Source organism: Grus americana, chromosome 22 (assembly GCF_028858705.1).
Source record: "Grus americana isolate bGruAme1 chromosome 22, bGruAme1.mat, whole genome shotgun sequence".
NCBI lineage: Eukaryota > Metazoa > Chordata > Aves > Gruiformes > Gruidae > Grus > Grus americana.
The window spans coordinates 7,599,013-7,624,827 of record NC_072873.1 but is presented as its reverse complement, the minus strand read 5'-3'; the positions used below and the strand labels follow the sequence as shown (position 1 = coordinate 7,624,827).

Genomic DNA, 25,815 nt, shown 5'->3' with positions numbered 1-25,815 from the left:
TGTCTGTGAGGGGCTGCAAGGTGTGCTGGGTCAGAGCACGGGTTTAATTCCTGCTGCAGAGATCTTCAAGCAGGACTTTGAGTGGATGCGTGTCAGCATGCTCAGCAGTCTCCTGCAAGCAGTTCAGGGCCTTCCCTTCCTCAGGTAGATTACATCCTCTAATGGCTTCTGTTGGTGAAAACAATAATTTGGTAAGCCTCTGGCCACCCTTGGGACATGTAGGCAACACCCCATCCTCTCTTCCTGCGATGCAACTCTTTCCCTTCCCTCTTCCCACAGTACAGGAAAATGTGCCATCCTTAACCACCACCTTCTGTCCGAGCCACCTCCCCAGCAGAGCAAGAGGACCACAAGAGCCTGTAGGGATGCTGCCCTCTAAGGGCCTCCTGTGGGCCCCAGGCTCCTCACCAGAGCCCAGCACTGGTCAGGGTCCACACCTGCAGGACATATTCTGAGGCTGCAAAGACATTTCTCAGGAGGGACAAAGCAAGGCAGGGCCTCATGGCCATTGGCTCTGGAGAAACCTTCCTTAGCTCCAAGGGACAGGTCCTGAATGGGGTCTACTCAGTATCTCCCACTCTACCTTTCCTCTGGGAATGGTGAGGGGTCACCACGTGACAGAGCCTTCGCTAGCAGCTTTAGGAGGGGAAGCACCTTCTGCTGCAGTAGCAGCTGGACAAGTTGGAGAGACCACAGCCCCCACGGTGTGCTAGAATGACAAGCACAAGGATTTCAAGGACAGGAGTGTGTTAATACACAGGCAGAAGATGTGGACCAAAGTGCCAGAAAGGTCCCATCCCCAGGTGATTGTGGCCTGGACCTAACTACTTGCATCTGCACAATCCTCAGCCAGACACCCAAAGGCTTCTGTGTGAGAGGGCATGTTATACCCTTGTTTCTTCCTCCATCCCTTCCTCCCAACTTGCTCCCTCCCAGCTTGCCAGACAGGCATTTGTTGTCACTTCCTCAGGTGAGTGGGCGGTGTTGCTGGGATTTGATTTGAGAATATCTGAGAATACTGCCAGCCTGTTTGTCCTCCTGCCCGGTCTCGGAAGTCTCTGGGAGTCCTATTGCATTGATGTGTCCGGAGCTTTATTCTACCTCGAGGTGCTCCAGACCTTCCCTGCTGGGGTGAGATCCAGCATCCCCTCATTTAAGTCCACAGTTAACTTCTGTTAATGCATGTGTGCTTCTTGTGTGGACACTTGCGCATATGGATCTCTGTGAATGCATGTGGGTGCGCAAAATTGTGCATGACTCCACATAGATCTGCATGATCACGGGTATTTGAGTGTCCTTGTGCGCCACTCATCATGAGGGAGCGTGCCGCCCAACGCAGGGGCGCTCTCCACTGCTCTGGCCATGAGCATCACAGAGCAGCAGGTTCCCCAGGCCAGAAGGAGCAGCTGAACGGTGATGGCACTGACCCGGCAGAGATCTGCCAAGTGCACAGGCTCTGTCTCCTGAGCCCTCCTTTTCCTGCCTCTCCAAATTTCACACTCTGCCCCAGCAAATTTCAAGCCTCAGCAAGGACAGGTTCACACTAGCATGGAATCTTAGTTTAATTCAACATAATAATAATTGGAGTCTTTCAGCTCTGCTGGTAAACACCTTTGCATCTTCCTCCAGGCCAGGATATGTCCCCTCTCCCCAGTGCTAAGGAGACTGAAGGAGTGGGATTAACTTTATGTACAGGGAGACGGACTGAGGAATCCTGCCCGCCAGGCCATCCCTGAGCAGATGCTTCTGATGGAGTGTCATTAATGTTTGCGACTGGACACAGGCCTCTCATGATCAAGCCAATGCCAAGTACACTCAGCAGCTCATTGACTTGGTTCTGAGTCAGGCAGGGTCTGAGACCAAGGGACGGAGGTCCTGATGTTGCTGTCCTGAGACGGGAAGAATGGTCCCTGTAGGTAGCACAGGGAGAGCCAAAGGAGTTGACGACTGCTTTTGTTTTCAGCCACCAAGATCTTGAAATCTCAGTTTAAGTCTCAGTAACTGGACCCTGGGGGAAAATGGACATCTAATTGAAGGCCACACACCCCAAAGCCTGCTGCTATTCCCCGGGTGGATGAGGAAAATACCCTTTTCCCCTCGGGGACTTCTGGCAGTGGAAGAAAGGACACTTTAGGAGATGGTGAAATGTTGGCCCCTTTTGGGAAGGAAGTCCTCTTTTGTGCTTCTCCTTGGGCTATTCCTCTTGGTGACTTGCTTCCCTTCTTCCAGACAGACTTTCCACATCTGTAGTTATTGCACAGTCGTGCTTGCTGATGGGAAATAGAGGATACCACAGCAGCAGGGCCCTCTCTTCCCTCCCTATCCCCCACACGTGCACGGGTCCAACTGTCCCCATGCCCCCTTCCACCTCTGCAAGAGTCTCAGGCATTGGCTTTGGGCTGCAGAAAAGCATCGGGAGGGAGAATCTCACCCTGCTCATTGTCATCCCCAGGAAATCAGGGGACGCCGTATCTAGCCCCTGAGCTCTTAGACTGGGATGCCTGCCATCTCTGGAGGCCAAGACCACTCAGCTGTCCCAGGACAGGGCTGGTGGAGTGCTTGTTTACTCTTACTGGGTACTCTCCAGGTGGTCTGTTATGTTGTTCTGAGCTGAAGGAGTCGTCTCAGTTTTTCCCCACATGTCCTTCTTTTGCTCCTGTCTCCTGGGCTGGGATGGAGGAAGGGGAGGGTCCAATTCCCAAGTGTCACCACTCCTGCTTCTTAGCAAAGAGGTCTGCAAGCAGAGGGGCTGTTATCCAGATAACATCCATTAGAAATGGTGCAGCAGGCATGGGCGAACCGGGACAGTCACAGCATCTTGCCCCTGTGGGATGTCCGAGTCAGACCACAGTTTCACTGAAGGTTTCACTTGGACCCTTTGTCTTCATCCTGACCTCACCTATTGACTTATAAGCAAATGAAAGGAATTTCACAACCACATACACCAAAGTGCATGTAAAAACGTGCTCACATGCACACACAAAGAGTGCGCATATATACGTGGTTATTTGGACACACCTTCATGTATTGCCCCAAGCATGTGCACATAGATGTGTGTGCACATCTCTCACACATATACATAGGTGAAAACACACACAGTGTACCTCCACCAACACAAACGCTTACTCAAATGTGAGCACACAGGTGTTGTCCCAAAACTGGGGGGTTGTTTACCTAGTGTGCGATACGCCAATAAACACACAGAGCAGAGGTATTTTATTGCGTATTCGCACAGATATGGGTGACTGCCCCAAGCCAGCACACCGACTCTACAAATCAACAGTCATTTACACACTTAATATTAACATATTCATGTTTCTACTACATATGTATTATTTATCATTATATGATTGGTTAATGAACCTTAGCCTCCTGTGTAAATTAGTTCGCATGCCTAGTAGTTCTTTCTTTTGAGTCGGTGGTGTAATTAGGGTGGGTGGTCCGTGAAGTCGGTGGTTGGGGTCTCCCCCCGTTGGAATTACCTTTCCCCTAGTTTTCTACTTCTTTGGCAATCCTCAGCAATTCTTCAAGGTTTTTTGGTAAAACTAGCAGTATATCAGTTACGCTTCTGCCTTTTGGCAATCTCATCTTAATTAACAGAAGAAGAGCACATTGTTTGGATAAACATTAACTGTCACAGGGGTAGGGCTATACGATAGATGTCTTTAGCAGCAACTGTCTTGGTTTGAATTGCATGCTACATTTGATTTTGCTGTAACACAGGTATTGGGTCTGTTTGGGATGGAGTTAGCTGCCCCCACAGCAGCCCTCATAGTGCTTTGCTTCATATTTGTAGCTAGAATGGTGTTGATGCACCAGCAAAGTTTTGGCTATTGCTGAGCAGTGCTTGCACAGCAGCAAAGGTGTCTCTCCAACCCCACCTCCTAAAGGCCAGTAGGCTGGCTGTGGGCAAGAGGTTGGGAGGGGACATAACCAGGACAGCAGACCCAGACTGACCAAAGGCATATTCCATACCATATGATGTCAGGCTCAGCAATAAAATGCAGGAGAAAGGGGAGGGGGGCATTTGTTTTCAGGACGTTTGTCTTCTGAAGGCACCACTACACGTACTCTGGCCCTGTTGTGCAGGAAGGGGCTGAAAATCGTTTGCCGATGGCAAGTAGCGAATAAATCTTTTTGCTTTGCTTCTGCATGCAACCTTTGCTTTTATTCATGAAACTGCCTTTATCTCAACCCATGACTTTTTAGTCTTATTTCCCACTGAGTAGGGGGAGTGAGAGAGTGTCACGATGGGCACCGGGAGGCCAGACAAGGGCAACTCACTCCAGTCTTTCGCCTTCGACATGGGGCTCGAGACAACGGCAGTTTTGAATTGAGTGTGCTATGGCTGTAGTAGTTTCTAACTGGCAGGCCTTTGTGTGGGTCAGGGAGTTTGCTTGCTGCACTGCTTATCTCTTTATTTGGCTGAACTTGGAGCAGGCTAATAGAAGCAAAAGCTATGTGCTTTGCCCTGGCATTGAGGCCCTTACTGTGCTGGGGAGCTGTCTTGTGGAGAGGATGAGGGAGTACACCTGCCTTTTCCCACCTGGGTTGTTTTGTTGTGCAGGCTTCGAGGACCCTGTTCACCCTTGAGCTGTTTAAGTAACAGCTCTACTAAGTAACACTGCTGACTTATTGTGGGGTTTGCGGAATCTGGTGTCATGCTGGCATAACAAGAGACAACTTTTGGGTGCGGCAACAGTGAAACGTGCCCTGAGAGGTGGCCGGTCCCTGGGTGGCAGGGTGTGTGGAAGGATTTGGGCAAATGCCAAGGACAGTCATCACCTCCCATAGTCTGGGATTTTACACTTGAACAAGGTAGCATTCCTGGTAAATTGACATGCCACCTAATAAAAGGATGCCTTGCCTACCCCAGTGAAAACCAGCAGCTTTTAGCACTGCATTGAGGCTTGGCCTGTGCCTGTCAAGCTACAATTCAGTTCTATCAGAGGACCGTGATTAAGACAGGGACCAAAACACAGCTGAGAATGCCTTGATTGAGCCAGGGATCCAAACTACATCAAAGAACACGATGGTTGAGACAGAGACCCAAGCCGCATATGAGGACACCATGATTAAGATAGGGACCCAGACACTAACTACAGTAATCGTCCCTTCCAACCCAGTGCATGATGATCTATGATTCTATTATTCTATTACTTTAGCATTGAGTTGTCTTCTGTGGAAACATCCATTTCCACTCCTGATGGCATTCCGGGCAGACTCAAGAAACAGAATAGGCATCGTCTATGACTGTGGAAGACTTTCTGGTGATAGTCCCTTAATATTAGTGTATTCACACCCACACGCACCCCCATACACACACCCACACACACCCCCACACACCCCAATTTAAAATCTTAACTTTCTATGAAATACTCTCTCTTGTAAGGCTAGAGAAGCAGTAATTTTATCCTAGAATGTGTTTCTGAGAAATGAAGCTCATACTCACTGAGATCTGAGAACTGCTGGATCCAAGTCCTTTCTGGAACTGAAATTCCTTTGAGCAGTTGACTGTCCAATTAGAATTATTAGAATTATTAGAATCTTTAAGGTTGGAAGAGACCTCTAGGATCATCAAGTCCAACCATCAACCCAATACCACCATGTCTACTAGACCACGTCCCAAAGTGCCATGTCTACACGCTTCTTGAACACCTCCGGGGACGGTGACTCCACCACCTCTCTGGGGAGCCTGTTCCAATGTCTGACCACCCTTTCGGTGAAGAAATTTTTCCTACTATGCAACCTAACCCTCCCCTGGAGCAATATGAGGCCATTTCCTCTTGTCCTATCACTTGTTGCTTGGGAGAAGAGACCAACACCCGCCTCACCACGACCTCCTTTCAGGTAGTTGTAGAGAGTGATAAGGTCTCCCCTCAGCCTCCTCTTCTCCAGACTAAACAACCCCAGTTCCCTCAGCCGCTCCTCATAAGACTTGTGCTCCAGACCCTTCACCAGCTTTGTTGCCCTTCTCTGGACATGCTCCAGCACCTCAATGTCCTTCTTGCAGTGAAGAGAATGTCCAGGTGGTCCATGCTGCACTGTCATCACTTCAGGGTACAGCGCTCACAGTCCGTCAGCCCCCTCCCAGTGGCCTCATTGTTTCACTGCTTAATTGTGGAACTGCAAGTGCCATTTGCATGAAGGCAAAACAGTCCAGCTGATGACAGCTGAACGACGTAATTTCAGTCTTTCTTTTAAGAAGGTGAACTGATAGAGAAGTTAGATTTCTTTTCCCCCACTTGCCAATGAAGTTTAGCTCTTCTCACTCTTTCTGACCTCTGAAGGACAGTGATGGCAGCAGAGTGACACACTGGATTGTGTTGCTGTGGTGGGTCGACCTTGGCTGGGTGCCACGTGCCCACCAAGCCACTCTATTACTCCCCTCGTCAGCAGGACAGGGCAGGAGAGAGGCACCCTGGAGGTGCCTTTCCTCTGAGTAGGGCGGACATGCATGGTGGAGCCATGGCCTAGTGACTCTTGGTGGTCAAGGGGAGACCTGTTTAACCTGAGGAGGGAGTCTGGCACAACTCAGCCCACACCAGTGGCAAGTACCTCCTGTCACAAAGATCTGAGTTACCGCCTGCCCGTGCACAACTCGGAACTCTCTTGTAGCTCTTGTGGAGTGCAAGGAGCAATTCAAAGGAGGGACCTGACTCATCTCCCCCATGCTGGGGCACAGGGCTAGCCAAGCTCTGGCCTTGGTGTTCATGGAGATGCTCCAAGTAGACTGGCAATCTCTGCTCTGGGGAGCTTCCCCAGAGACACTGCCCCATCCTGGCCATCATTCCCAGACCTGAGATGCTAAACACTGAATGGCAGCCCCATCCCTTCTTCCACAGATTCCTTGTGTGGATCCCTACTCCTTTCCCCGTGTCTTTCTGAATGGATAGAGTGAACATAAGCTTCGGCTCCATCCAGCTCCCGAGAACATCCAAGATGTGCAAAGGCCAGTTGGTGGGGGCACCAGCCTCAGTGAGAGGGTGGTGATCTTTCTTGGCACGATCATCACTATCACCCGTTTCACCTCCATCCCCACCTCCTACGTCTGCGTCATCTTGTCTGTCCTGAGAGTCCACTCTGTCTTGGGCAAGTGTCATATCTTCTCCATCTGCGCTGCCTACCTCAATGTAGTGGCCACCAATTATTTGCCCATGGTCTCAAGTACCCGAGGACAGAGTGGTCTTCTGACTTCTGCACCACAAAGATGCCCCTGTTGAATCCCCTCATGTTCAGCCTGAGGAATCAGGAGGTAAAAGCTGACCTCCCCAGGTTGTCTTGAGGGAGGGGACTGGGCCAGAGTCAGTAGGAATTTTCCCTCCACATGAGTCACCTGAAAACTAAGGAAGAGGAGGGAGGATCATGGACTTGTGAGTCATGATGCCAGCTAGGGAGAGAAGCTGCCTGGAAGATCACCATGACACACAAGATACTGGAAGGCTCCTGGCAGCCTTCTGTTGCCTGGCAGTGGCCTGCATGATCTGTTCCTTAATCTACAACACGACTTTTCAGGTGCCCAAGGCCCCTTTGTCCCATGTGACCTGGAGTTTGGAGGCAGCAGTTCTACAGCAGGCATGTCTGCCTGAGAGGATGCTCAAATACCTTCTGACTTAGAGGTCTGTGAAAAGCCCAGCTGCTGCCTCACTGCTCAAGTAAGAATCTCCAAGTGCTGAAAGACCTGGCCCTGGCCCTAGGGAACCTGTGACATAGCAAAGATTGCAACTTGATTCCTTTCCTTGGGACGAGCACCAGTCTATCATGTCTCTAGAGAGCCTCCCTGGGTCAGCAGTGTGGGGGTGTAAGGAGGTCTGTCTGCAGCAGATTTTTTCTACTCTCCACAGTGAGGTTTGGAGACAGAGGAAGAAGATGTGAACCTGCAAGCACCAACTCCCTCTTTCTTGAAACTCTGTGGTCAACCTGTGAAAGGGAAAGCATGACATAGTCCTGTTTTTTTTCTGGCAAACCTGATGGGACTTGCAGTCTTTGGTGAGATGTGTCTTTCAGGCTAGAAGGATTGGAGCAAGAGGGGTCGCTGACCCAGGTCTCTCAGATCCTGCTGTGGATGGATAAATCCAAACCTTGTGTATATTCAGAGAGGTTCTCCTCTGTGCTTTCTGTGGAGAAATCCCCGGTGTTTTTCCATGTGCAGGATGCCAAGCTGCAGGACAGCACCACCTGTCTCTCCACTGAGCCCACACTGGTAACCACAGCATGCGCGATCACACAGAAAAAGTGTGTCTGTGTGTGTTCCCTGTGCAGTGTCTCCCTCCCCAGCACTGCGTGCTTGTAGACCTAAGCTTGTCCAGCAGTGGCATGCCGGGGTTGTGGTGAGACTGGGTCTCTGCCTCCCCAGCCTGTGTAGCAAAGACAAAGGTCAGCAACAGCATGCTGGTGTGACTTTTTGGTCTGAGTTCAGATCCAGGGTCTTGGGAAAAAAAGCAAAATAGCCCAATAAAACCGTCAAGTTCAAGGAGTGCCTGGACTTGGGGGAGAGCTATTGAGGGATGCCGTATGAACCACAACAGGCTCCATCAAACCCCCTGAGATGAAACTAACTGAGGCATGGGAATGAGTATTAAGAAGATGTATCTGACTGGCTTTTCCCGCTCTCATTCTGAAGCACACTCTTGCAGAAAGGAGCCCTTGTGGTGAGACACGACTGCTCTTGTGGGTGTATTCCTAGCCAAAATAGCCCGAGGAAGGAAAAATCCCTTCCTAGCCACACACCTGGACATCAGCCAAACCCTCGGCATGTGAAAAAGACCCATTATCCAGAGACTGGGGAAGACTGTCTGTTCTACTGGATTCCCACCCATGCCCCAAGCCAATCCATTGCTTTTCATGTCTCTCCTCCATCTCAGGGGAATCACCGTTGTTTTGCTGGCGAGAATCCCGGTGCCCCCATTTCCTGACAAAAGCCAGCTGTTCAGTCCATTTCTAGGAATGAGTTTGTCCCTCTGTGCACCGTGTCATGCTAAATCCATTTGGTGGAGCAAAGAGCTGACCTTGGAGAGCAACTGTGTGGGAAGGTGACAAAACCAGCCCTGGTGGCTACAAAGATGGTTTAGCTGAGTTTTCCTTTCTGAGACAGTAAAAGTGTATGTGTAAGCAGTGAAGCCTTCTGGAGTGACAGGCAGAACTTAGTCTGTATCAAATTGGGATGTGTGAGAAGGAGAGACAGAACAGGGACAATCAGGAGGCAAAGAGAATGAGGCACGTGAAGAAAAGAGGTGTCATGTGCCTGAGAGGGACGGAAAGGTGGATGGCCACTGAGAAGCAAAGACAGGTTCTGCATTAACCTGCTCAGTTAACATGTTCACATCTTCTGTGCTTCCTCGCCTACACCTACAGTTAGAAAACTGGATGCACGTTGTGTCTGTGGAGAGCTCAGGGGATGATTCTTCCACATGGCCGTCTGTAGGATCGCCCCCAGGATGTCCTCCTGGAGGTGGTTTTCTGACTTTCTCACACACAAACAGGAGTGTTGGTCTCAGAATGCCCCTCAGCTCGGTGTGGATCCCACATAAACATAAGCAAGAAGTAAGAAGGTGGAGGACAGGACAAGGAACACAGTCAGGAAAGAACATGGACAAGACTCCCATTTGACATCTTTCTGAGAACTGGGAAATTGCAATTATTCTCTGAAAGAATAAAATCACACAAGGGAGAATAGCATGGCTCAGAGTCAAAAAGGAGTACATTTAAAAAAAAAATTCTCATTATCGTCTTCAAACTGTTGAGAGCTACATGTCAGGAGTAGCTGAACTGGAAAAAAACCCACTGCACTTTGCTATTTTTATAGCATCCTTAAATTCCATTTATGTTCACTTTTGGTTTAAGAGAACGCATTCCTCCGGGGACAGAATTGGCTTAATGTGGATGATCATGCAGGTGATTATTTGCAATCTCGAGCTGAAATTTGTACTGGTTAGGGCCTTCCGTCACATTCTTTTTTTTTTTTTTTTTTTTTTTTTTTTTTTTTTTTTTTTTTTTGTACTTTGAGATAACCTCCTTTGTAATTTTTAGAGCCATGGCAAAGGAGAACAAGTTACACCTGTAACTGATGTCATTCCTCTGGGCTTCCCGACCTCTCTAGGTGAGCACATGGTCCCGTGTGCCATTATCTTCTCCATGTATCTTCTAACCTTGCTGGGGAATGACATCCTCATTGTCACTGCATGGAGCAAGCGTAGAAGACAGAATTACATCTCCTGGGACTATCCTCTTTCAGTTACTAGGGCATATGTCAATCTCTGCATAGGTTAAAAGCCTTTCCAGATAAACCAAACTGCATATTGAGCTATCAGCTGTGGAACACTGAAAGTGTCCAAACTGTGTTTGCGATCAGGGCCATGCTTGTAGTAGTCATCTGGAACTTCTTCCTGTGTGAGAGGATGAGATTTTTCCTCAAAAACATCCAATCATCTCTCTGAATCTCTGTTCTTTATACAGTAGAATATTGCTAATGATGCACTTTATCATGCTTCCAAGATCAGATTGATTGACTGCACGGTCATCTATGACTATTGTTGAGCATGAGCTGTATATTTTTTAAGCTGCCCAGGAGAAACACAGTCAGTGTGGTTACTCCTCCTCTTCTCTTGCACATCTATTTGAGACTTGCTCAGGAATATTGTGTTTGATCTGGGATGATCAGGTAGATCAGGTTCCAGAGCTAAACCACCTAGGAAAACCTGGTCACTAATGTGCTGGAGATGGGAGCTGCCACTGCTGGGATCTGAGTCCCCTGACTTGGCCTCCACTGATCCTGATCTGCCGCCTGCTGCTATCACCTTGTATGTGTCAAAGATGACCAAAGGGCTAGAGAACCTATCCTATGAGGAAAGACTGAAGGAGGAAAATCTTTTCTCCCTGGAGAACAGAAGGCTCGAGGGAGACCTCATCACAGTAGTCTCCTACTTAAAGGGTGGCTACAAAGAGGACGGAGGCTCTGTCATCACAAGAAGCCACATGGAGCAGACAAGGGGTAATGACAGATCTCCAACAGCCAGGGACTGCAGCGCTGGGAAAGCCTTGGCCTGCATGTGAGGAGCAGTGGCGATGTGAGCAGAGTTCAGGCTGTCCCTGCCTCAGAGCACTTGGGGAGCCAGGGAAGCTGAGTACAGACAGGGTCATCCCCCCTGTTTGTGCTATGGTTGGGTTGGTGCCTGTCCTGTACCACCGTGTCCCCAGGGCACGACCAATTCTCAACCTGTGGGGCTACCCGTGGGGGCCATGCCCACAGTGGGGAGGAACTGGAGATGCCTGGGTGCTGGCAACAGACCCCAGTGCAGGGGCGGCAGGTCTCATGAAGGAGGAGGTGAAGCCTTGGTTTCTGGGCACAGAAAGAAGGTGCCCAGCACCCAGAGGGATGGACAAAGATGGCGCCTCTGCCCCAAACTGTAGGCAGGAGGAGCGTGAGTAGAACCTCATGTGGTCCATGGGGCACTGTACGCCTGAGATGTTATTTTGAGCCATAAGTGCCTTCAGGAGTTCCTTTTCTGCACCCAGGAGACCATGGATACCTGAGGGATGCCAGGATTTAGACCACTACCTGGGACTGAAGTCTGACATCTAAAAAATCTTCAAGTATCACTGAAAAGCATACCTAAATGTTGGCATTAACAGCGAAGCCACAAGTAGTTCACCCAGGCTCAGGGAAGATGAACACCTGAAACAAGCCATGAGAAGGCAGGGAATCACTGGGCTGCGGAGAGCTCATGTTACTGTGGGGACACTCTGCGCACTGCTGCCATCTGCCCAGTCACCGTCTGCCTGTAAATGGTGGGATGGTGGCCAGAGAGCGGGGATTTCCTGCAGGGATATGCAGGGAGCAGATGCTTTGTGGACTTAGGGCCTGCTGAGCTGGGCTTACACAGACCTCGATAACAGGGAAGATGGGGTCAGTGCCTCAACGCCTTCATCGCTTTGCTTCACAGTTGGGTGGCTAGGAGGCAGATGAAGGATCTCATAACTGAGCCTCCAGGCAGAAAGCCCCTCTGCTGGAATTTCACCTTTTGCTGCGGGGAAGGCAGTCCACAGAGCTCCCGATGTGCATGGCCACCCTTCTGCCTTGGCACCTCCTCCTGGCCAAGGCCTCTGATATGCCAAGGTTTTTGGTCCAGCTGGTGCCTGAGAATATAAGCCAACACAGGAGACATGCGAATGGCCCAGCAGAGACAGATCAGAGAAGCTTCTGAGCTCAGAAATGTGTCCCACTGTTGCCGCAGTGGCCCAGTGGGGATGGAGGGGGTAACTGCTCTTGCACAGAGCCTTTCCAGAGCAGAGCTGGGATCTGGCAGTGGTACAACCTTAAAGGCTCAGGAAAGCTGCCCTAGGCTTAAAGGAGACAAGAAACCACAGAGCAGCCACGGGTATTTGGGCACTGGGTGCTCTCCCAGAGCTGCAGCGGCCCATGGGGGTGCTGGGTTCACAGAGAGTGGGGACTCCATTGTGTGGTTGCTACCAATCCTAACTTGTGCATTACCTCAGCCCTGCGTGCCCTTTGGAGCCATCCTCTATTCGAGCCTCATCCCCCAGCACAGCTCAATCCAGAGCTAGAGGAGATCCCTTCCCAGAGTGCCAGAGGGGCTGCTGACCTCATCCATTGGCAGCCATGGGCTCCTCACACAGGGCTTGGTCTCCCCATTCACAGAATGTGATCCAGGAAGCAGTGCTTCAGGCCCATCTAGGAAGATATACAGCAAGGCTGGAAGGAATGGTGGCCATCTGCTGTGAAGTAGCCAAGAATATCTTCCTCAACTCCAAGGACAGGGCAAAAAAGACAACCCAGGGCAGTGAGTCCTACCCTTCCCATCTTCTGGGAATGAGGAAGGGTCCTCTTTTGCGCCCAAGCTAATTCTCCCCAAGAAGCCACCTTTTGTCATAACCAGACTGGAAGACTTGCCACAGAAGGAAGGAGGACTCGGAGGCCCAGGCTTGAATGCAGCACAACTTTAATGAGTCTAAAGAAGAGAAGGAGGTGGCTCACAGGGAGCACCTGAAGGCACGACTGTCTGCCTGCCCACTCTGCAGAGGGAGAGACGCCAACAGGTCCCCGCCAGGCTGGTGTTGAGAGACAGCAACAGGAAAGGAAGGAGAGAGAGCAGAGTGGAAGAAGGAAACAATGGCCCAAAGCTCTACATAGAATGCCCTGAATCTCTGCCTCCTCTCCAGCAGCATGTTCTGAGGTCTTGGGAGGATCTTGCCAGGGGAAGCTGCCAGCAGATTTAGCAGGGTTGACACCTGTTGCCACAGTAGCGGCTGGTGATGCAGGAGAGGTCACAGCACCCAGAGTTGATGGGCACTCCATCACAGCTGAGGATGCTGCCAACAGCAGCGGAGGTGGAGGAGCCCACAACGGTGTTCTGTGGGAAGGAGCTGAGGATGGGGCCAGGCAGGGTCACCACCACGGGGGAGGGCTCAATGACGACTATGGAGTTCTGGCACTGCCTGACGCAGGGCTCATTGCAGCTGTTGGCCAGCGGGGTTGGGCCACAGGGCTGGCAGGGCAGGCAAGGCTGGCAGGGCTGGCACTTGTCGGAGCAGGACATGTCTCTGGGCCAGAGGTTCACCTGGGAGAGAGGGTAGGGAGAGGTAGAAAACAGGGGCACCTGAGAAGCAGCACTGCACCCAACCACACGGGAGGCAGGGCACCTCCTGGCCCAGCAGACGCTGCCCAGCTCACAGCCCAGGAGCTGCCTCACCTAAGTCCCAGCCCCTCTCTGTGGAAGACCTTCTCTGCCCTTGCCTCTCCCATGAGAAGCAGCTCCCAGCCCTGGGCTAGGGCAGTCCGTATCAGCGGAGACATGCATCGAGGAAAGACCTGATCTCGAAGGAGGAGGAGAAGAGGCTTCCCACTCACCTGATTCCCAAGGAGAAGGAGGCGAGAGAAGTGGATGAGAGAGCAGAGACTTGGGCTGCCTTTTATAGGAGTCTCGTGCTGCCTCAGGCCCGGAGGCACCCCTTGTGGAAGTAATAATGTTCTGACAAGCTCATGCCTAATGCAAAGCATCCCAGCTAATGGCATGGGCTGTGTCCTGGTTTCCTGCACTGCTGCCTTTTCATTTCCTGGCTTGTGCCACGTGCTTCCCCACGTGAAGGCTTCTGTAAGTGCCGGGACGAGAGGCCCCAGGATTTCCAGGGCAGAAACACGTCAGCGCAGGCAGAAGACTCAGCTCCAGTGCTGATGGCATCCTGTGCAGGCAACTGATGTGCACCTGGGTCATTCCTGTGGGCTTGTTTGTGGTTAGGATGTGGGCACCGGATGCCCAAGGACTGCCATTTGAGAGGACATGGCACATCTCTCTGACGGTCGCTCATTGTTGCACACCAGTGGGCTTCTGCTGGGAGGGTTTGACCCTATTGCAACACTAACAGTGCTGTCAGGACGCATTTGCTGGGCTCCTTGGCCTCATCCCCTCTCTGTGCAGACTCTGCAGGTCCTCAGGCAACACCGTGAGCATGTCTGGGGCCCGGTCCTTCCCCGGGGTACTTGAGTCGTGTCCTGCCAGCAGGCTCCCCAGCATCTCCTCAGCAGAGGCCACAGCTGCTGATGTTTTCTTGGCTTTATGTGAGCGTACAGATTTTGGCATGGCTCCATGCAGGCGTGCACGAGCACACGTGTGTCGGTCTGTACTTGTGTGACCCTCATCACGAGGGCATACGCAGGTCATAGCAGGGGGACTCTCCCCTGGTGTGTCCATGAGCACCGCAGAGTAGCGGGTTGCCCTTGCCAGCTGAAATGCAGTCTCTGCCTCCTGTGCCCTCCACTTCTTGCTTTATGTACAGGGAGAAAGGCCAAGAAAGCCAAGAGCTTTGATTCAAACACCTTTGGAGGTCAAGCACCAGGAATTCCATATCCCCCATAAAATCCTGAGTCACTGTTCTCCACTTGGACATTGAGCCGTTGACCACAACTCTTTGAGTGCGACCATTCAGCCAATTCCTTGTAGACCGAGTGGTCCATCCATCGAATGCATATCTCTCCAATTTAGAGACAAGGATTCAAGGATCACGTCCTCCAAGCTCAGGAACGATGCATCCCAACAAAGAGGAAGGCAGGCAAAAACGGCAGGAGGCCTGCGGGGATCAGCAAGGAGCTCCCGGACAAACTCAAACACAATGAGGATGCCTACAGAGGGTGGAAGCAAGGGCAGGTAGGCTGGGAGGAATAGAGAGAAATTGTCCAAGCACACAGGGATCAGGTTAGGAAAGGCTAAAGCCCTGACAGAATTAAAACTGGCCAGGGATGTCAAGGACAACAAGAAAATCTTACATAGGTACGTCAGTGATAAAAGGAAGACTAGGGAAAATGTGGAACCCCTCCCGTATGAAATGGGAGACCTGGTTACCTGGGACAAGGAGAAGACTGAGGTACTCAACAACTTTTTGCCTCAGTCTTCACTGGCAAGTGCTCTAGCCACACCACCCAAGAGTCAGAAAGCAAAGGCAGGGACTGGGAGAATGAAGAACCAGCCACTGTCAGAGGAGATCACGTTCGAGACCATCTAAGGAACCTGAAGACGCACAAGTCCATGAGACCTGATGAGATGCCTCCACACATCCTGAGGGAATTCATGGATGAAGCGGCTAAGCAACTCTACACCGTATTTGAGAAGCTGTGCCAGTGTGGTGAAGTTCCCACTGACTGGAAAAGGGGAAACACAATCCCCATTTTTAAAAAGGGGAAGAAAGGAAGAGCCGGGGAGCTACAGGCCAGTCAGTCTTACCGGTGCCTGGCAAGGTCATGGAGGAGATCCTCCTGGAAACTCTGCTAAGGCACATGGAAATTAAGGAGGCGATTGGTGACAGCCAACATGGCTTCACTAAGGGCAAATCGTGCCTGACAAATTTGGTGGCCTTCTACGATGGGGTTACAGCGTTAGTGGATAAGGGAAGAGCAACTGGTGCTGTACACCTGGACTTGTGCAAAGCATTTGACTTTGTGCCACGTGACATCCTTGGGACAGGCCCAGAGAACTTGTGGATGGCCCATCCCTGGAAGTGCTCAAGGCCAGGCTGGGTGGGGCTTTGGGCAACGTGGTCTAGTGGAGGGTGTCCCTGCCCATGGCAGGGGGTTTGGAACTAGATGGGCTTTGAGGTCCCTTCCAGCCCAAACCACTCCAGGATTCTAGGATATCCCCTGCAGGAAGTGTGGCCTGTGCAGGGCCTGTGCTGAAGCAGGCTGCTGGCAGAACTGTGGCCCCTGGAGGACCCACGCTGGAGCAGTCTTATCTGGAAGGACTGCAGCCTGTGGACAGGACCCATGCTGGAGCTGGTTTTGACAGACTGCAACCTATGGGAAGTGCTCACACTGGAGCAGGGAAAAATGTGCAGAGGAAACTGCGGCAGAAAGGACTGACTGTGTACTGACTACAACCCCCCATGCCGCATCCCACTGTGCTGCTTGGGGGTGGAGGAAATAGAAGAGTCGTGAATGAAGGAGGGAGGCTGAGTCTGTGAAAAGGAGGAGAGGATGCAGTGAAGGTATTTGAAGGATTTTTCACTCTTTCTCACCATCCGGCTCTATGTTTCACTAGTAATAAGTTAAAGGAATCTGTCCCATAGAGGAAGGAGAGTGAGAGAGCAGCTGGCTGGGTGTCTGGAAGCCAGCCAAGGTCCCTGTTGTTTTGCACCATCTATGGCAATTAGAAGTGCCATGAGCGTTTATCATTTATGTGGGGTTTTTGCTGTGCATCTGTGCCGTCAGGAGCAGTCTCTCTCTCCCACTGCTGTTCCCCTCAGAGGATGGTGGGCAGTGATGTCAACTGGCCTTTGTGCTTGTGTACCTGGGAAGTTAGTGGCAGGTTTACAGCCACGGGCAGAGCACAGCCCGCCAACTCTCCTGCCACAAGGCTGACACGAACAAGGAGATCGCGAAGGCCGTGTGGGAGGAAAGCTGTGAATGGGAGCTTCTGTGCTTGCTTCATCTCTTTCTGAGTCTGCTAGCAAAGGTCCTGCATCAGAACTGATGACAGAGAAGAAACACCTGCTCCCTTGGTTGTCCCAGACCCCCCTTCACCTGCATTCCTTTCCCCAACCATCCAGCCCGCATTGCCTCTCCTTTCCAACCCATGCACTCTCAGTGTTTCACAGACAGGTCAGTGCAGAAGATCTCGGCTGTCTTTGTAGTCCCAAGTTTCTGAGGTTCAAGCACCAAAGGCTGTTCCCCATGATCGGTCGGCTTTGGGAGAGGTGGGAGCTGGGAGGAGGGGCACAGTACAGTTCTCCTCTCTTGGCATCCTGGTAGGAGGCCCTTCTGTGCAAGGCTGAGCTCTGGGGAAAGCGCTCTCGCTTCTCCCTTGGCACCCCTATTTCCACGAGGCACCCAGAGATCTGCAAACAAAGATCCTCTTCCTGTCAGGGGCTGGGACTAGTGGCCGCAGAGAAGAGGAGAAGGTGGTGAGAGAGCTTCTGCCATGCAACTGTTCTTCCCCTGCACCCCAGGATGGGATTGCACTTGCCATGAGCTGCAAAGAGCGAGCGTGGGCTATTCTGATCAGCGCTCTCTCTGCAGTACCATGGGAGGAACTGTCAGTTGCTCCTCTGTGTCATCTTGCAGGCCCATGCAAAAAACCTTGCTGCCTGTGGAGGAGGCAGAGATGTGGTTCTGAGCTGCAAGGGACAGGGAGTGAAGCAGGCCCACAGAGAGTGTGTCCTGCCCTCCCAGTCCTCTAGGAATGAGAAGAGCTCCACCGGCTCACCCGTTTGTTCCCTCCCAGCAGATCTCCTGTCTCCCTGGACAGCTTTAGAGAGCATCCAGAGAGCAAAGGACCACACAGAGCCCGAGGCTGGGATGCAGCAGGGTTTAATGAGTCCAAAGAGGGAAACAAGATGTCTCCAAGAGGAGCCCGCAGTGGAAGGATCACCACGGGCAGCCAAGAGTCAGTGCCCCACAGAGGGAGAGGGGCAGGCAGGTGCCCCCAAGCTGCCTTTGGCTGGCCTCATGGCCCAGGGGAGCAGAAAATGACAAAGGAAAAGGAGGGAAAGGAGAGAGTGGAGGAAGGGAACGAGAGGCATCGGCCATGTTTTCAGAGAGCCCAGGCTGGCCCCTTCCAAAGGGCTGACACCCTTTGCCGGAAGAGAGGGACATGCCCAGCCCCTCTCCAAGCAATGGCCACGATTTCCGTCCTTCAGTCTGGCATCATCTTCTGCGTTCACAGGGCTCCTTGTCTGGGCTGTCACCGGGCGCTTTAGCAAGGGGGGCACCTTCTGCTGCCACAGTAGCGGCTGGTGATGCAGGAGAGGTCACAGCACCCAGAGTTGATGGGCACTCCGTCACGGCTGAGGATGCTGCCAACAGCAGTGGAGGTGGAGGAGCCCACGGCAGTGCTCTGTGGGAAGGAGCTGAGGATGGGGCCAGGAAGAATCACCACCACGGGGGAGGGCTCAATGACAACGGTGGAGTTCTGGCACTGCCTGACGCAGGGCTCATTGCAGCTGTTGGCCAGCGGGGTCGGGCCGCAGGGCTGGCATGGCAGGCACTGGTTGTAGCAGGACATGTCTCAAAGGTGGAGGTGAACCTGGGAGAGAGGACAGGGGGAAGCAGAGCACAGGAACACCTGAGGAAGAGCCTGCGACCCCACCAACAGGAAGCCAAGGCACCTGCTGGGTGGGGAGGTAGAGGCTGTGCAGGGGGGAAGAAGGGCTTCTGTGCCTGAGCCCAGCAGGGTTCTTCAGACAGCAGCCAGGCCCAGGGATCCTCCTGCCTAGCCTATAGCCAAGAAGCTACCCCAGCCCAGCCCCAGCCTATCTCCATGACAGACCATCTCGCCTCTGCTCTCTCCCATGATCATGATCGCAGAACACTAACAGAAGACCAAGGAGCAGGTATCACCTGGGATGTCGTGGAAGGCAAGAGTCCGTCCTAGAGGAGGAGGCGGAGGAGAAAAGGGGGTTCCAACTCACCTGTTTCCCAAGGAGGAGGCGGTGATGGAAGTGGTTGAGAGAGCGACCAGTTGGTCTGGCTTTTATACTGGCCTCTAGACTGCCTGAGGCCCAAAGGCAGTGCTGCATAAGCTACAATTTTCCTGCCTGCTCCGAATGAACGGAAACATCCCAGGGATGTGTTGCTGTGTCCCTCTATGCTGCCTTTGCATTTCCTGGTTATGTCATGCCCATTCCCGCACGGATGCTCCTCATGAGTGCTGGGATGAGAGGCCCCAGGATCTCCGGGACAAGCATGCCTCAGTGCTCTTCCGGCTGAACAGGAAGAGCCCCATCTGCTCCGAGCCCTGCAAACCTGACTTGTTCTGCTGAGAGCCGACATATTTTCCATGTAAGAATGATTGGGCATAAAAGGAGCCCTCAGACTCCACACTTTTTTTAATGTCTGCAAGTTCCTTTTGATGTATTGTTCTTACATAGATGTTTAGAGGAAGAAAGAAGTAGTGACCATATAGACCTCCTCTTCTAGAAATATTGACTAAAACAAAATCAGGTTGGATGGAGCTTTGAGCAGCTGATGTGATGAAAGATGTCCCTGCTCGTGGCAGAGTGTTTGGACAAGGTGGTATTTAAAGGTGCCTTCCAACCCAAACCATCCTATGATTCTAGCATTCTGTGAAAAAGAGGTATACATATATAGGAATTGATGAAGTCCTCTAAGCCGTACAAAGAAAGCTAGTTCGGTGCTAAAAAGATGATATGCTGAAGTACCAGGCATTGGCAGATAATGTGGCATATTATAAAAATATTTGGTAAGAAGCACAAGCAGAATGAGAAGCAGGAAAGTTTATGTCTTCCTCTGAATGAGAAACTACAGGTCATTAGTTGATATGGAAAAAACTCAGACCCTTGTGAGATGCTGTTGAAAGCAGTATGATCTGGCAGACTTATGTATCAGGATTGACATCAGCCTGCAATATAAGATTGTACAGAGACATGGATCAGCGTTTTCTAGATTATAGAAAGTGAGGTGGACAATGGGCGGAATGAGTGAGCTGATAAAGTGAGGGATAGCTGGATACACAGTCAGGCAGTGTAAAAATGAGTTTCTAGCTTGATAGGTCATGCACAGAAGGTCTGTGCGCTGCAGTTCCCAATTTGGACAATGTCTTTAATACCATGATTTAACTTTTGGTCAGCCCTAAAGTGGTCAGGCAGTTGGACTAGATGATCATCGTAGGTCCCTGACAGAAAACTATCCTGTCCTATCCCATCCTATCCCATCCCATCCTATCCTATATCTTTCTAACATAGTGCCTACTGACACCCTGTGCTTCACCAGCATTGGCAGCATAAGCAGGATGTGGCCCACATTATCCATGTAAGGTATTCTCTCAAGTCACGCTACCCTTGGTGGAGCCAAGGGACTGTGGAACTCTTGCCCGCATTCAAGAAATATTTGTGAGATTTACTGTTGCTGTCAGGTGACTTGGACATTCAGTATCCCTGACAGTCCACCAGAGCCATGGCATTGCTTATGTGTTTACTACCAGTGATCGGGTCACCATAGAGGCATGTTGTTGATTATCTGTTTTATTGCCTCAATAGAATTTGGATTATGTGTTGTCAGACTCCATTACTGTTCAGACCACACTTTCTCTTAAAGATACAGAATATGGTAGAAGGACTGCAGACACCCTGCTCATGACGCCTGGAAGCCCAGGATCCGTCACTGTGTGGGCCATGCTGTCCCACCATCTATCCCTGCCTCTAGGTTTTATAGTCATTTATAGTCATTAGTCCAAACACTTCTTCCTTATCTTCTAATATATTTTACGAGGGCATGTAGTGATAGGACAAGGGGTAAGGGCTTTAAACTGAAGGAGAGTAGATTTAGATTAGATGTTAGGAAGAAATTCTTCCCTGTGAGGGTGGTGAGGCCCTGGCACAGGTTGCCCAGAGAAGCTGTGGCTGCCCCTGGATCCCTGGCAGTGTGCAAGGGCAGGTTGGATGGGGCTTTGGGCAAGCTGGTCTAGTGGAGGGTGTCCCTGCCCATGGCAGGGGGGTTGGAACCAGTTGATCTTTAAGGTCCCTTCCAACACAAGCCTTTCTATGATTCTATGATACTCAATATTGCTGCTGTGGACTCGAAGCAGTCACTGAGAAGTGCAGGCAGAACACATGAAATAACCTGCTGAGTTAACGTACTCTCCATTTCTGTGTTTCTTTGATCACAGTTGGGGTTGGAGAGCTGGAAGCACTCAGTGGCTGCAGGGAGCTTAGGGAAGAGTTCTTTACATGCTCGTCGGCATGACTTCTGGCACAGCCTCATGCCATGAATGGCTCATCTTGCCCAGACCTTACCCCAGGTCCGCAGAGAAAATTGCTGGCCCATTGTTGCCTCTTCCCTGGTCTTCAAAGAAAGGGAGACTGCTTGCCATGGGATCTTCCTCCAAAGGCCTGAGTCAGGAGCTACCAGTTCCTCTGGGGACAGGCACCTTTCAGCTTCTTGATGTAGCTTAGAGCGTTCTGTAGGTACCTGGGAAGGCAGGGGATGCCTGGTGGCCGGTGGCTGAAGGTGAGTCAGCCTTGTGCCCTTGTGGCAAAGCAGACCCACTGCACTCTGAGAGGTCTTAGCAAAAGTGTAGCCAGCAGACCCAGGGAAGTGATCCTTCTCCTCTGTTTGTCACTCATGAGACCATGCCCGGGGTCCGGTGTTCACTTTGGGGCTCCTCAGTATATAGGAAAGTTATTGACATGTGCGAGCGAGTGCAGCAGAAGCCCCCAAGGCAGTCAGGGGGCTTGAGGACATGATGTACTAGGAGAGCCTGAGCGAAGAGGGCCTTAGGAAAAGAAGGCTCAAGGGAGATCTGTCTATGTGCCCTGAGGATGTGGAAAAGGTGGAGGCAGGCTCTTTTCAGAGTGCACAGGGGAAGGACGAGAGGCAATGGGCACGATTTGGAACCTGGGAAATTCTATTTAGATATTAGAAACTTTTTTTTTAACAGATTGGTTTTAGTTGTTTGTTTTTTTTTTTTTTACCTTGGCATTATTGTGCTATGGGATCCACACTGAATTGAGGTCTCAGACCTCCTGCCCAAAGACACTCACTACTTTGCTGTTCCCATCCATGGGGCTCTTGCTGCAGCATAAGGCACAGGGAGCCTTCTCCTCCAACACTTCATATCCCCTCTTGCTTTGCATCTCGGAGCCTTTCCTTGAACAGTCGCTGACCCTTGCTTGCTTCCAGGCACCATGGGTCAGACCACCATCACCCAGCAGGAAGGACAAGTCACAGCAGAGGAGAGAGACACCTTCCAGACCACCTGCGCCTACCAGACCACAAACCGTTATGGCTTGTTCTGGTACCAGCAGAAGAAAGGCCAAGGCCCACAGTTGCTCTTGTATCAGGCGTCAGCTGTCCCCAAGCATGGCAGCTGTCTCACCATGTTGCTGAACATGGAAGTCAAAGTCTCTGACAGTGCCGTGTACCTCTGTGCTGTGCAAGACACCCTGGTGCAGGGAGCTTCCTTGGCTAGTGCCACAACGCAGGGGAGGGAGGGGATGCATCTGTGCGAGGCTGAGCTTGGGGGAAGGGGAGCTCTTCTCTTGCAGCACTATTTCCTCGGTGCACCTGGAGATCTGCAGGCCGTTATATTCTCTTCCAGAAGGAGACAGTGTCAGTGGCTTGAGAGGAAGGAGAAGGTGGTAGAAGAACCCCTGCCCTGGAACTGGTTTCCCTGCACACTCTAGGGCAGGAGATTATTTGCCATGGGCTGTGCAGAGGGCGCTTGTGCATTCTCATCCGTGTGCTCCGCACAGCACCAAGGGCTGGAAGGAACCAGTCAGAGACTCATCTGAGCCTAGCAGTCAGTCCCTTGCAAAAAGGGGAGTTCCTCTGAAAAAAACAAACCCCTTCATTTGTTCTCTGAGTTTTCCTCCAAACCCCATCAGAGTGGACCTTTCCAGAGGAGGCATTTCTTGAGAAGATAACGGTGCTGACACACAGCTTCAGCAAGAACTGGATCCCCCAATCCTCAAGGAAGTTGAAATCCATGAGTGAGGAGGAGCACGAGAGACGAACCAAGGTTTCCCAGTGCATTTGACAACCCCCGTGACAGTTTCCCCCACTCTACTCAGTTCGGTTGAACTATAGGAGGGCATTCATGTGAAAATCCATCTTGCAGCAGATATATTTTCACTCAGGCAATTGTGGAGGCTGAATCCACAAGTGTGGGATGATCTGACCTCTCGCTGAACTTGCAATCATCCTTTTGAATCCTTGTAGGTCTGCAAAGGACAAACGTTCATCAGACATTGGTGTTTTCAGCCTGGCAGGATCAGGAACACGTGTGTGCACACATCGGGCTTCACCAAACTGTTTGGGGAGCTCCTCTGTGCACAGGGACAGGCCTCAGCCAAGCGGGGCATATGCTGTGTTGTGATTTCACCCGGCAGGCAGCTAAAACAACCACACGGCCGTTAGCTCACTCTCCCCACAGTGGGATGGGAGAAAAATGAAAAAAAGTAAAGCTTCTGGGTTAAGAAATAATCAGTTTAATGGGACAGAAAAGGAAAATGTTGATGATAATAATAATAACAATAACAATAATTATAGTGACGACAATAACAACATTAACAGCAACAGCAACAATAATAGCAATAACAATAATAGATTAAAATAATAATATACAAAATAAGTCAGGCACACCACAGTTTCTCACCAACTGCTGGCCAATCCCCAGCTACTTCCTGAGCTGCAGCCATCCACAGCCAACTCCCCCTAGCTCATACACTGAGCTTGACATCATATGGTATGGAATATCCCTTTGGCCAGTTTGGGTCAGCTGTCCTGGCTGTGCCCCCTCCCAGCTTCTTGTGGACTTCCTGTAGATTGTGTTCATCACAATCACAATCACAATTAATAATAGCTGTCACACTGAGTCTCACCAATAGAAACTGGGTTGCTCTTGTCTGGAGAGGGAGCGCTTTCAAAATTGGATTGATTTCTGTATCTTGTCCTCCCACCTCCTGTAACTTCAGCCAGGGTGGCCAATCTAAGAGGAACCTGTCATGCTTTTTCTTTTTTGTGTTTTTATGCATAGCAATAAAATAAAGGAAGACACAGCAAAAGTCGAGTTAAGTGTGACACTCTTTCCAATGTTTGTGGGTGGAGGGGGTCATACTATACCTCTTCTGTTTCCTTTAAAGCACACATAAGGTTTGGTGGTGAGGGCCAGTGGGGCTGTGGCTGCAGAGTCAGAGCTGGGGACGAAAACCCTCTCAACACCCAGAGGAGGAGGAAAAGCATTTTCAAGTACCTGCCATGGGCAAAGCAGTCTCAGCTTGGGGAATTTTAGACCATTTAATTTCCTGCCAATCAAAACAAATTGGTGGTCTCTGATGTGGGGGTATTCAAGAGGAGTGAGTGCTCAGAGCCCAGTCCAGCCTGACCTTGAATGTGTCCAAGAGTGGGGCATCTACCACCTCTCTGGGCAACCTGTTCCAGTGTTCACCACCCTCCTTGTAAAAAATGTCTCCCTTATAGCTGGTCTGAATCTACTCACTTTTAGTTTAAAACCACTACCCCTTGTCCTATGGCTACAGGCCCTGCTAAAAAGATTGTCTCCAACTTTCTTATAGAGCCCCTTTATGTACTGAAAGGCTGCAATAAGGTCTCCCCAGAGCCTTCTCTTCTCCCGGCTGAGCAACCCCGGTGGATGGAGAGGTGTTCTATCCATCTGATCAATTCTGTGGCCCTCCTCTGGACCCACTTCAACAGGTTCATGTCTCTCCTGTGCTGAGGACTCCAGAGCTGGACGCAGTACTCCAGGTGGGGTCCCACCAGAGTGGAGTAGAGGGGGAAAATCACCTCCCTCAACAAGCCGGCCACGCTTCTTTTGATGCAGCCCAGGATATGGCTGGCCTTCTGGGCGGCAAGTGTGTGTTGCAGCATATGTCCAGCTTTTCCTCCACCAGTACCCCCAAGGTACTGCTCAGCAGGACTGCTCTCAAGCCCTTCGTCCCCCAGCCTGTATTGATACTGGAAGCTGCCCCGATCCAGGTGCAGGACCTTGTACTTGGCCTTGTTGAAGTTCCGGAGCTTCACATGGGCCCAATCCTCGAGCTTGTCAGGGTTCCTCTGGATGGCATCCTGTCCCTCAGGCATGTCAACTGTACCACAAAGCTTGGTGTCATCTGTGAACTTGCTGAGGGTGCACTCGATCCCACTGTCTGTGTCATTGATGCAGGTATTAAACAGTACTGGTCCCTGTACGGACTCCGGAGGGGCACCGATCTCCACTGTCACTGATCTCCATCTGGGCATTGAGCCGTTGACCACTACCCTCTGGAGGTGATCATACAACCAGTTCCTCATCCATTGAACAGTCCACCCATCAAACTCATCTCTCTGCAATTGAGACAGAGGGATGTTGTGGGGGACCGTGTCAAACGCCTGATGCCAGAATGCAGGGACTGATTGCTACAGGCTTAGGAGCAGCTGAGTATGTCTTCCTTAGCTCCAAGGAACAGTGACTGGAAGGGACCCATTATCCTCTGTCCCACCCTCCCCTTCCCCTGGCAATGATGAAAGGTCTGCTTGTGCCCGCACCTTCCCCCCCACCACCCAAGGCAATGCCTTTCTTCCTTGGAAACACGAGACAAGGACACCAGAAAAGGATTACGTGGAGGCAGAGGATGTGATGCGGAAAACTTTAATGACTCTGACGTGGGAAACAAGGTCAGTTCTAGAGGAGGCTGCCAGTGCAGGGAGAGCACCAGCAGCTGCAGAAAGTCTGTGCCCATTGCCCACGGTGGAGATCCCTCAAGGCATCCATCTGCCTGTCCTGAGAGGGGTCAGCAGATGCCTCAGGTTGGCTCCGGGGGTTTTGCGGCCCAGAAGAACAGAAGACAAGACAGAGA

The 25,815-nt window shown here is 51.2% G+C and overlaps 1 protein-coding gene and 2 pseudogenes across 1 annotated transcript; all 3 read right to left on the bottom strand.

Moving 5' to 3' along the window:
* Window positions 1–10,143: 10,143 nt before the first annotated feature.
* On the bottom strand, window positions 10,144–11,139 carry LOC129195274 (cyclin-Y-like protein 1; annotated as a pseudogene).
* Window positions 11,140–13,232: 2,093 nt separating this feature from the next.
* On the bottom strand, window positions 13,233–14,001 carry LOC129195532 (feather keratin Cos1-1/Cos1-3/Cos2-1-like; annotated as a pseudogene).
* A 4,196-nt stretch (window positions 14,002–18,197) lies between these two features.
* LOC129195588 (feather keratin Cos2-3-like) lies at window positions 18,198–18,506 on the bottom strand. Its single transcript, XM_054801781.1, has one exon. It carries the CDS (start codon window positions 18,504–18,506, stop codon window positions 18,198–18,200), a length of 309 nt encoding a protein of 102 aa, XP_054657756.1.
* Between the last annotated feature and the right edge of the window lie 7,309 nt (window positions 18,507–25,815).